The 12,135-nt window shown below is 48.0% G+C and overlaps 1 protein-coding gene across 1 annotated transcript; it reads right to left on the bottom strand.

Annotated features, from left to right (window-relative positions):
- Positions 1 to 860: 860 nt before the first annotated feature.
- On the bottom strand, positions 861 to 11,656 carry si:dkeyp-113d7.10 (uncharacterized). Its single transcript, XM_006805262.3, has 5 exons — positions 10,912 to 11,656; positions 8,205 to 8,501; positions 7,717 to 8,076; positions 6,163 to 6,374; positions 861 to 6,075 (listed from the first exon to the last, which is right to left on the bottom strand). Exons 1-5 carry the CDS (start codon positions 11,282 to 11,284, stop codon positions 5,824 to 5,826), a joined length of 1,494 nt encoding a protein of 497 aa, XP_006805325.2. The 5' UTR covers positions 11,285 to 11,656; the 3' UTR covers positions 861 to 5,823.
- Between the last annotated feature and the right edge of the window lie 479 nt (positions 11,657 to 12,135).

Raw genomic sequence — 12,135 nt, 5'->3', positions numbered from 1 at the left:
AAAATATATCAAAAGTAAGAGCGCGCCATCTGTCCTGCTACCAGTTAAGAATTTTACAGAAACAAGTTCAGGGTGTATGAAACAGCTGGCATTCCCATAGTTGCCAGTAGGTGTATGTAAAACCTGAAATTTATTCAAAGCCTTTTGAAATCAGATGACTCTTTCTGATACACCCTGTATTAATGCAGGACTGTTTTTTTTATTGATAATGTTGATCACAGTCACACAGATTGGCTGTCCTTATATGGTCATCTTAAGAGACCCTACCCACCTACTGTTTAAACCTGCCAATCAGGTGAATACTGGCTGAGGAAGAGGAGGGGGCAAGGTGTTTGTTTCAGGGCAAAGTGAAAGTGAGAGTGGTTTGATTCCACAGACCCAAATCCCCTTGGGGGGGGGAGTCACTTAAAATCAAACAGGTGGACCTTCCCACTGTGGCGCCCCCTTGTGACAAGGCGAAGCAGCTTATAGAAGCTTCGTGTCAAAGTTTGGTATTTTTAGCCTTTATGAACGTTTTGTATTTGAGTCTAAATTTGGAAACACTTTAACCTCAACCTAGGACCTGGCATCACATTTTGGGTTATTTAGACCAAAATACTCAATTTTCCTCTACAAGGGCCTGATATCCACTTACGAGGACATTATGCTGCTACTGTTCTATCAAAATTTTAAACGAATATCCTCATATGTGGCTCTCATTTTTCTTAAAGACAAAAATAAGGAAAAAAAATCTGGTAATTCTTTGTTTTTACATTCATCGGGCCCCAATCAGCCCAAATATCAAAGAGAAATCAAAAATGCTGCCGTGGAAGAGTTCGGGTCTTAGGAGGTTAAAGAACAGTCAGCGTCCCAGCCGGTAGTTATGAACATTTATTTGTTTCCTTTGAATGTTAACACTACAAAGTACCCATTCTGCTCGACTAAAACAGGCAATACATTTCTTTCTTTTTTTTAAAAAAAAAAACAGCCACCGTAGCCTTCATCATCATCATCATCATCATGGCAGACCGTGTAAGTTGGTGTTTAATGACATTCAGCCCATGCAGCGCTGATAAAACCAGGCACAAAGTAAACAACCAACACATCAGAGTCTGATAACTCACTCAGAACTGACACTGGTCACACAAGGTCAAAGGTCACATCAAGTCTGACTTTTAAAAATAAAAATAAAAATCCTGAATCAATCTACCATTTGGCTGATGTCCATTAAAAAAACAATAAAATAAAATAAAAAAACAGGGAACATTTTATAAAAAGTATTGCATCACATCCAAAAAATGAGATGAACTGTTCTTTGACATACAGCGTTCATCAAGATTAAACAGGAAGTAGAAATCCATATTTAAAGTTTAAAACAAACCCACCCCCGAAACAAGTTCCCCCCCGTGTCTTCACAAAGAGCCCGACTTACAGGAAAACCTCCAACTGGAAATATTAACATGAAAAAAACAAACCCGTTCGCCCCTCATTCACACGTCTGTTCCCTGAGGAACTCGCCAACTTTTAAGGATTTTTATTAGTTTGTCACACCCAAAGTTTTAACTACAAAGGACTGAAGTACGAGTACCACACAACCACTTTTCACTGCTAACAAAAAAGAAAAAAAAGAAGAGCTCTGCGATGAGATTGCACGAATGTTTCAGTACTAGAAATGATACGACGACACGTTACAGCCACGGACCTCTTCTGGAAGAGAAATGCATCTGGTCAGCTACAAACACAATAAATGAATAAAGACCACCAGCAGGGAAATGTTACTCATTAATTATAACTTCAGAGATCAGGGTTTCACTCAATTATCACCATCTGGAAAGAGTTCACATTTTGCGTTGAGATCAGATTTACTGGAGCTCCAACATGGGCGTCAAACAGCACATAAACAAATGACGACAGTAGTATCACGCATTTATGTTGATATCCAGGTTTTTAAACAAAGTTACGCCACTCCTCTTCAAAGTTATTTCTAATATCATGTTTGTTTCTAGGCAGATGCATTCCTCTGTGTAAACAAGGACAGGAGGAGTTGTCATTGGTTAAACAGGTCACATGATATCTCCAACGATCAGTGGTCCGACTCTTCAGGGCAGCATTAAAGTCAAACGGACGAAGCTTGTTCCTACACACTGTACATAAAAGATGGACATAAGGCTGTTCTCTGGTGTCCAGCAGGAGGCGCCTCCTCTGGTCCGAATGGGAAAATGAGCATCCTGCTCAGCTGATCTGAGCTCAGTAAACCCTGTTCTGATGTGTTTATGGTTCAGGTCTGACTGGAGAAAACAGGAAGTTTATTTTGGAGATTTTGGTCCCATCAGTCACGGAGGGGCAGGAAGTCAGTGCAGAAATCCATCTTCTTGCATCACATCTGCTTTCTGAAAGCTGAGACGGTAAAATCCGTCAGCTCAACTCAGCTCAACGCGCTGACCACTGTTTATGCCCATCTTTTACATACAGTCTATTTATGGCCTGTGATGGCAGCTGTGTGACATAAAGAAAAAAAGGCCTGACGTCATCATAAACCTGTGATCTCTCATTCAGGTCATCTCCTCTGGCACCTCCGCCCAGTTTTGTTCTGTCCCGTTATGCTGAGCGAAGCTGCTTCAGGCTTCAACTCTCAGGAAGTAAAATCTGACGAATGGAGCGATCCGGCCGACCGATGGGAAAAATACAGTCTGGACTTTATGTTCTGGGTTCGGTTAATTCTGTCAGCACAAGCAGCCACACGAGGTTTTCAAAAGTCCAACAAGTTCTCAGTTTTTACTGAAATGTAGAAATTTGAACAAAGCAGTTTTGTAGCTTTATTCATGTATGCACAGTTTAGAGGTCCAGAACCCTAAAATCATATTAAATAAAATATTAACGGTGCAAATTTAGTGCTTCACACATCTGAAGTAAAAGGAGAGCTCTGGGCTTCTGTCAGGAAGGCCACGGAGACCCCGAGGATTCACGGAGCAGCTGAAGAAAGCTTTATCCGCCGCCCGGTGTTTGGCATTCCTCATCTGTCTACAGCTTTAACCAAAGAAACGCCCCACAGCCACGTCAGGAGTGACAATGTTGGAGTCTGTCCACCAGAGGGCGCTCTGCCACTTTCCTATTGGCCAACACAGTTGATGGAAAGGCTGCTGCAGAGAAGGATGCTGGGATGGGGCAATCTGGTTAATCCGTCAGCTGAAGAACAGGAGAGAGCGAGGGGCGGCTGCAGGAGGCGCACAAGGAGGGAGCCTTAGAGAGAGATCGGCCAAATTGAGCTCATTCGGATTTTTCTGAACTTTAACGGACGTCTGATCCTTCTGCCGCCGGTGCGTAAAAACCAAAAAAGTGAGCTTTTCTTATCACCTGATTTTGTACACACGGAGCATCCTGACAGGAAATTAAACTTCTGTTTGACAATAAAAAGAATTTCATTTTTACACCTTTACACCTTTAAATTCTTCACTAATGTAAACAGTTATTTACTTAAACTCAACTTAATATAAAAAAACCCAAAAAAAACAAACATTTTTTGTCAGATTTTGGATTCCGTATGAATCAAACCTTCAAAGAATAAAGACATAAAGAACAAAGAAACATCTCATGTCGAGTGGTTTGTCAGACCAGGCCTGTGGAAAAACTAAAATCTGCTCGTTGATCAGGTGAGATTTCGCCGCTGCGCTTCAGCTGAGGTAATGAGGTCTCATGGAAACAGGAAGTCAAAGAAACACTTGAAAAATGAGGTACGAGAACGAGACGAAGCAGTCGGTGAAGCAGAGACAGGACAGTAAAAAAAGTCTGATTTTCGCCTGAGTTCTGGATCCTCCAACGGTCAGACGGCCCGGCTCGCAGACGGTTTCATTTTGTGCTTGTTCAAATCGAACCACGGCGCTCTGCAGAGCTCGCCGTCGTATTGCTTCGGAGTTGAAAAAAAGGTTCACACATTTACGCTGCGTGAAACAACAGATTCTGTGATTGTTCGTGCTGACATTTCTCAGAGATAAAAACTCTCAGGATGAATAACTTCCTGTCACCTGATCCTTCCTCCCTCCATCCTCTTCCTCCAGCAAAACATGAAAACGACACGCAGAGTAAATCTTTAGATTTTCTTATTCAGAGTTTGACTTGGCGAACACTAAAAGACTTAAAACAGATGTTTACGTTGCATTTAACTCTTTGACAGAGTGAAAAATTTGATATAAATAATGAAAAATGTAAGAATGCAAATGTTAAAGCAAAAAAATTTAATTCAGGGGAAAAAAATTGCCACTCCAAGTGAAACCCAATGTTATGTTTTTTGGTAGGAATGGGCTTCCGTAGAGAACACAGCAGACTTACCAAAGATCAAATCTCCAGCTGATGAGCTACGGAAGCCCAGTTGTGCAAGAAAAGTGAAGATTTTGCCTTTATAAAATCAAAATGTTTCACAGCCTACGAAATCCTGAATTAATGAAGAATAAGTCAAAGTTTCGATCTCATAATCCAGCCTTCATGATATAAACTGACGGCTGCAGTTCCTCTGACGCCCAGCAGAGGCAGCAGTGAGTCAGCCCCCCCTAGACTCCCATGTTAAAATAAACACGCTGGTCTCTGTGGATCATTTCCTCCTTTGTAGAACCTGTACGGGGGCAGAATGTTTTCACAACTCACCTGTTTAAAGGTTGCAATATTAGGGGCGTGGCCTCAGATAGGTGGATGGTGACACAGGCGGCTGTAGCTGCTAGCTTCACCTCACCCCATAATATGACTGCTGTGTCAGCTGGTTTAACCAGTCTGTGGGTAAAACGCTAACGCTGAGGTGACTCGTAGCTTCATGGAGTTAAATCATGTCTGACAAACAAAATATGAGAAAACAAAGAAATTCTGTGTGACACATTTTGTGTTGGTGAGATGGAAGGAGGAAGGAGCTCACCGCTGAGCTTCACATGCAACTGAAGACACCTCCGATGGACAGGAAGCTGTTCCTTCCCTGTTTGTTTCCGTCCTCGGAGTTGATCGAGGAACGCTGATAAAACCACAGACGTGGACTCGACGATAATCCAAAGAGAAACCTAAAAAAGGGCACTTCAAAACCAAACGAGTAGAAAACGTGTGCACGCCGCACGGACACAAACCAGCAGGCAGCGCGCAAAGAAGCAAAAACCAAGCCTACAATTTACAGGAGGAGGATGTGTGCGTGTTTTTCCTCAGTTACCCCTGACCTTTGACCTCCTCCGCCTCAAAGGTTTCTGCACTGGTTCAGATTCACACTGTCGTGACGCTTTGACCTCCAAAAAACGTTTCCAGGTTCTCAAATGTGCGAATTGGCCTCCGTACAAACCCAAAGACATGCAGACTTTACACCGATCGTCCTCCTGAATTTGAGGCTTTAATTTTGAAATTCTTCTAATAAACTTCAAATAAATGTCAGATTTTTCCTCGTCTTCCTGTTGTTCGACGAAACGTTAATAAACGTGACAATTTTAGATTTCTTTCTGTTTTGAGCTCAAATTTCAGAAAAATTATGAATTAAAAAAATTATCTGAAAATAACCGAATTTCAGACGCAGCGACTGTTTTGTTTTGTCTGAAGTTTTTCTGGTTAAGAAATAAAAAAGAGAAAACTTTCAGGAATTTTAAATATTTGAAGAAACAAACATCAAAGTTAGAAAAAAAAACTTTGGCAGAACGTTTCCGTTTCCGTTTCCTGTCGCCGAGCCGGATCGTTCAGAACCCGGGATCCCGCTCCGGGGTACCAATGAGAGCAGGCCGCTCTGATTCGAGGTCAGTTTTGCAGTTACTTCCTGTGGCCTGTGAAAGTGTCTGTAACAGAAGAAAACGTCCTGCTGCGCTCGCCTGCGTACCGTCTGGTCCCAGATCAGGATTGGTCGCTGTGATGCTGAGTCCGGATGTGGCTGTGGAGACGCGTTGCCGAGGAGAACCTTTTGCCGCAGTCGGAGCAGCGGAGTGGCGAGGCAGCTCCGGTGGGCGGCGACGAAGGCGGCGACGAAGGCGACGATGTGGCGGCGTTTCCGGCGCTGTGAGTCTGGCGGTGAGCCTTCAGGAGGGATATCCGGCTGAACCTGCGGCCGCACTCCTCGCACTCAGACCAAACCCGCCGCCGCTTCCGCTGAAAGACAGGAAGAGATGTCAGCTCGCCATCTAAACATTAAAAATCAACCTTTGTCTGCTTCCTGCCCTCTTGTGCACTCCTCACCTTCATCCCTTTATCCTCCTCGTCTTCCTCCTCTCCCTCCTCCTCCTCTCTCCCGGTCTGAGCAGGCGGCTCGACGGCGTCTTGCGGCCTGATGGAGCCGTCAAACGCCAGACACCCGAGCGTCTCCTTGGCGGTGGCTTCCTCATCGTCATCGAGCAGCTGGGAGGGGAGCGTGAGGAGGCGATGAAGCATGGAGGCTGAGGACCGTTGACCTGAAGGAGGGAGCGAGGTCAAAGGTCACAGTTTCAGATTCCTCTCAATAAAAACATCATCAGATATTTTTACAAACACTTTAAGTTTTCTGACTTTTTATTCATGAAACTCAAAATCATGCATCCCGTTTCTCCCACTTCTCCTTATAGGGTCATGGGGGGTGGAGCCTATCACTGTGACAGGGGGAGAGGCGGGGCACACCTGGACAGGTCGCACCCAAAACTAAAGCGCAGCCGTGAAATATTCATACATATAAATGATCATTAACCCTTTAAAACCGGTCTGAGCAGCACGCTCTGTTTTGCGTAACTATTTTTAAATCCCGGTAGCTCTGCAACCACGTGAGCTAGCGCAATAATTGTTTTTGCATATGAAACCGGAGGAGTTGTACTTACATCTTATGCCATCAGCTTGTCCTCGGTCACAGTTTCCTTCCACATATAGCTTTGCAAAAACTGCATAAAAAGCACTTGCAGCAACAAAAACATAATATTCCAGAAACACGCTTTGCAGATCCGATCAGCTGTTCATAACACTTCCTACGTTAGAATAGACGTCAGCGCGAACTATCGTGTGTCCGCCATGACCTGCCCGAAACCGGAAGTGACGTCATTTTTGCGGAAATGTAGTTTTTTTACCATCAGGGCCTCATGAGCCTATACTGGTGTTTTTAAAAGTTATGTTTGACTTTATGACTTTCTGTGTGGTTTCTGGGATGCTTAGGACTCATATTGCACTGCTGGAAATAGTTTATTTTGATGCACATGCTGCTTTTTTGCAAATTTGCATTATAATATTTATTTTCGTTTTTCCTGCAGTGTATAAAAATTGGTGTATTTCAAAAATAAAACTATGAAGACACTCAAAATAAATTTCCTGTGGTGGGAAACTATTTTGTGCAACTTTTTTGTATTTACAGTTTTGAGGGATAAGCCTCTTAAATTTCTCTAACTAGAAATATATGTTAAAAAAACAAAAACGATTTTCAATTTTTTGTAGTTTATTGCACTTTTTTGCAATTTATGTAATTACTATGCACTTAATGCAGACATATTATTAAAATTTAGGCTGTAATGGTTGTATTGATGTATAGCAACTTGAAATGCTCCCAAAAATGGCTCCACAGCATGTAAACATATAATATAAGCTCAGGCGGACTTGGTTCTATGGTAGGTCTTAAAGGGTTAATGTTGCTCTTTGTTACAGGATCCAGTTGTTTCCATTCACGCTGCTTTAAGGAGCGTAAACATCTATCACGCTATATTTCCTTATTTAATCAACATAAACCTGTTCATGTTACACATTTCCTGAAGCACTGAGGATAAACTGCAGGTGCCTCACATGTGGGGCTGAGGGGGGGTCCGGCTGGAGGTCCGGGTGGAGGTCTGACGGCGGCGGCGGCGCTTATCAGACTGCCCGCAGCTTCATCTTCATCAGGAGAAAACACCTCCATGTCCTCCAAAGGAGTCCAGCGGGGGTCCTGCTGTGGGGAGGAGGGGGAGGGCTCCAGGGTCACTGCCGGGGTGGGGGCGGGGACAATATGAGTCACACTCTCTCCTAACCCCCGCCCACTTCCTCCTCCTCCACCCCCGCCAACCTCTTTGACGTTCCAGACGTCGCTGCACCACTTCTGACCGAAGACTTTGTCCAGGATGGGAACCCAGTCCTGAGAGACAGAGAGGACGGGGGGGCGCTCCGGGACTGGGGGGGGAGAGGGGGAGGAAGAAGGTTAGATTACAGTCACGCCACACACCTGATCTGACTCACCTGTCACCTGTGACAGCCAATCACAACCAGCGCCGGTCAGAGTGCGACAGCTGATCACTCACCGTGTGTCTGCGGCGTCTCTTTGGGCGCAGTGACCACAGCGACCTCCTCACGGGCGTCCTCTGAGCCGCTCGGGGACACAGAGTCGTTCTCCGAGCCCCTCCTCCCCCTACCGCCGCCTTTCCCTTTGTCCCCGCCTCCTCGCTCAGCGCCCTTTCCCAGCCTCTTCTCCAGCAGCTGCTGCTCTCGCTCCATCTTGGTGATCTCCAGCAGCAGGTCGTCGAATGACGCCTCCACGATCTTCGTCAGCTCGCGCACGGCGAAGTCCAGGACCTGCTCCATGACGGACTTCAGCTGGTCTGTGGAACAGAGACGGGGGCGGGGCTAATTATTGGAGAGACTGGCTGTGAAATCACAGGTTGCAGCGCCCAGCAGGGCGGAGCTTCACACAACTAAACAACTATTTTCTTTGATTGATCGATTGATTGGCTGATTCTGTCACAGTGACGACTCATTAAAGCTGCTGCAGCCGAGCAGACGACGCGGATTCGTGGATACTTCAGTGACACTCTGTGAAACTCAGACTTTCACCAGCTGTCAAACATCGTCATCCTTTCTATCCACACACAGCAGTGTGACCTTTGACCTGTGGGGTGTGTATGAGGACGTTAGGAAGTGAACTGATGCTTTCTGACGCCGCCATCGCTGATATCCTGAACTCTGGCAGTGCATGACGGTGACCTGGTAATCTCGGCGTGGGGGGTGGGGCTCAGCAGCGTGTTTGCGTGCTGCAGTCGACAGATGTGTGCATGCATGCGAGAGAGCGTCTTTTATCTCCTGCTCACATGTCCCTGCATGTGGACGCCGCTGCAGTGCAGAGAGAGGGAGTGTGTGGCGTGAAGACCTCAGCACAGCGGGCGCTCATCGTGGGGTTACTCCGGTTCAAACCATTTCCTGTGGGAATTTCAGGATAAAGTGGAGTCCCTCACACTCCTGACGTCTTTGCCGCTTGTGTGATAAATTAAAGGTTTCTCATCCTTAAACGCGGCAGCTGCTGAACGGCGAGCGGACGTTTGCTCGTCAGACATTTTTCCAACCTGCTGTGCAGTGACATCATTCATGTAAACATCTGGAAAAAGTCATGTTACTGAATCAAAGCGCTCACAGTGTAAAACCTGCAAACACGACGTGAGCAGAGCAGAGTCTGAGCGAGCGTTCAGGAGAATCCTGCCGCAGGGACCTGACTGGAATGGCGAGTAAGGCGAGCACACCGTGCGGGGGTGGGTTCAGTTTCTGCATCCACGAGTCCACTCGGGTCCGACTTCGGCGTCACGGTGAATCATCCACAGAGAAACACTGACTGGGGAGCATTTCAGAGCCGCGTGACATTTACGAGTTTAACCTCAGAGTGAACCAACTCGGACTCGGTCAGAGCGCAGGGCGCCAACAGACAACGTGCCGACACATTCAGCCTGAAACGAGCACGTAGGCGTGAGACGCCAGTCTGTAACGACCTCCTGACTCCAGCCGAGCCGCTTCCTGCAGGGTGATCATGACCCGACAGGACGGGCACCTGTGCGGTCATCACTGAGATCGTCCCACCGGCCGAATCAGCTTCGTGCTGTGAAGTCTTTTCTCCGGCAGGCTCCTCCCACCTCCACAAATGAGGAACGCCACACTTGCGGACGCCCGTGGCCCGGAGCGGTCGTGCTCCGGCTGATGAATCTGACCCGACATCCATGAAACGTCACTGAGGCGTCACTCAAGTCACTGCGTCGGGTTGATAGTCAGCATGTCCTCCTCCCTTTCTGCTGCGGTCTTCTGCACGCCCCCCTCCTCCTCACCAGCCCCCCTCCTTTCCTGCGGGGAGGGGGTGGCTTGTTTTACGATCCTCGGGCTGCACACCTCGCTTTTTATTTTCAGCCCTGCAGCGTTCACACTCGAGTTCCTCGACTTCTCCTCAGACGGGCGATTACACGCAAACGAGGCCGCTGAGTTCACGTTTCTCTGCAGGGTCGCTGCGTCCAGCTTCACCTGTATCAGACACATTAGAACCAATTGAAATGCTCCCCCAGCACGCCGAGTGTTCTGTCCAATCACCTGCAGGCGTCACCTTTTTTCATCAAAAAGATGACATCACACCTGCACGAGATAACACGTAGCACCGCCTCCAAACGCCACAGCCAGCTGCTCTCAGACTGGTCGCAGTGTTTCCATGGAAACCAGTTCGAGCCCGTGAAATACACGTCAAATCCAGCGAGCTTCCACAATGTCACAAAAAACACTAAAACACGTGGACTCGTTCACAAATCATCAAGTAAGTCGTGTCCACCGAGCACTGCAGGATCAGGGCTCAGCGGGCGCTCAGGTGTCCCACCACGCGCTGTTTTACGGTTTCCTGTTGAAGGCTGACGTGTTTTATTTGTTACAATCGAAAAAACAGGATCAACTCAAACGTCCAGGCGAGGTCAAAGTAAGTCGGCCTGGAAGGACGCGGAGGAGCGTCGGACACGTAGTTTGTCGTCCACCTGAGACCGAACACCGCGTCGGACGGCGTTATTGGTTGGAAGCTGATTGTTCACTCATGGATGACGTCATAATTACGTTGAATTTGTCAGGACTAAAGTGAAACAGTGTGGAGCACGAGGGCTGCTCACAGCGCCTCCTGCTGGCCAGCGGGCGTATTTGTTTGTTTGTTTTTGGAAAACGGGATTAATAGGAAGTGAAACGTGTGTGTGTGTGTGTCTGTGTTGTGTAACGGGTGCCTACCCACGACTCGTCCTCTCTGCTCCAGGCGGCGTGTGTCGGTGGGCACGCCAGGCCCTGTGCCCTGTCCCCCGGGCTGCTGCTCGGGTTTCGCCCGCCCGCTATCCGCCCTCTCCCCGGCTTTGTTCTTACCAGCCACCGGGGAGCCTCCTCCTCCTCCGTCGTCTGAAGCGGAGGCTCGGCCCCGTTTCTCCCGCGCCTGGAGCTGGAGCCCGAGCCGGCGGTTTTCCTGCTCCTTCACGGCCGTCTCCAGCAGGAGGCCGTTCAGACTGGAGCCCACCGTTTTGCTTATTTCCTGGACAGCGAGCTGAACGACCTGCTCGAGCACGGACTCCAGCTGGCCCTGGAAGAACGACATATACACGGCCCCGTTCATGTTTGCGCGCCCTGCGGTGAGAGGGCTCTCTCATTCTTCTGTGCCCGAGCCCCCAGCCCACCGCCTGCCCGAGTTCCCGACGGAAATCTGGGTTAAAATCGGCGGCGGGTCGCGGAGCTTCTCCAGCGGCTCTTCGGCGCTGCTGTGCGGCTGCTGCTGCTCTGTGAGTCGCGCGTGTTCAGCCGCTCCGGAGGAGGCCGGAAAGACCCGAGTAGAGGCGCAGCAGCATTTTCCCGCCCACATGTCTTGGCCCACGCTCGCGCCCTTGCAGTCAGTCACGCCATTTTGGCTGTGAGAAAATAACATCAGTCATTCCCAAACATCAGACTGCAGCCTGCAGCTGACCCGGGACCAGCCTCAGCATCTGCTGCAGCTGCTCATAGATGTGTTCCAGCACACAAAAGCACCATTATTGATTAATGTGAATCCTAAACTCTGTGACCTTATACATTTAGTGGAGCCGCAGCACACACTGTATATAAAAGATGGCCACAGGCTACTGTTGCCGATGAGCTCCGTCCTTTGAAGCCTCGCCTCCGTCACCGAGCTGGATCTTGGAGCCGGAAGTGAGGGTGGAGTTATCAATTTATGCTAGCATGCTAGGTACAGTGTTGCCAACTTAGCGACTTTGTCGCTATATTTAGCGAGTTTTCAGACCCCCTTAGCGACTTTTTTTCTAAAAAGCGACTAGCGACAAATCTGGCGACTTTTTCTGGTGTTATTGGAGACTTATTTATGACGACTTTTTGACGTGAAAATGCGTATCGCTCTTACTCTCAACAGGCAGCGGTGCTGCCTTGGTCACCTCGCCCGTGCTAAAGCGCTCACGGGCGGAGGATAGTCCTCCCCCA

Source organism: Neolamprologus brichardi, chromosome 4, assembly GCF_056152115.1.
Source record: "Neolamprologus brichardi isolate AB-2024 chromosome 4, ASM5615211v1, whole genome shotgun sequence".
Classification (NCBI taxonomy): Eukaryota; Metazoa; Chordata; class Actinopteri; order Cichliformes; family Cichlidae; genus Neolamprologus; species Neolamprologus brichardi.
This window is presented reverse-complemented; position numbering and strand designations above follow the sequence as displayed.

What these genes read in the sequence shown, in the direction of transcription:
- si:dkeyp-113d7.10 (XM_006805262.3), bottom strand. Translation starts at nt 11,284, where the DNA reads ATGAACGGGGCCGTGTATATGTCGTTCTTCCAGGGCCAGCTGGAGTCC. An exon ending in AGAGACGCCGCAGACACACG is followed by an intron (nt 8,077 to 8,204) that starts GTGAGTGATCAG and finishes CTCCCCCCCCAG; the next exon opens with TCCCGGAGCGCCCCCCCGTC. An exon ending in AGGAGGATAAAGGGATGAAG is followed by an intron (nt 6,076 to 6,162) that starts GTGAGGAGTGCA and finishes CCTGTCTTTCAG; the next exon opens with CGGAAGCGGCGGCGGGTTTG.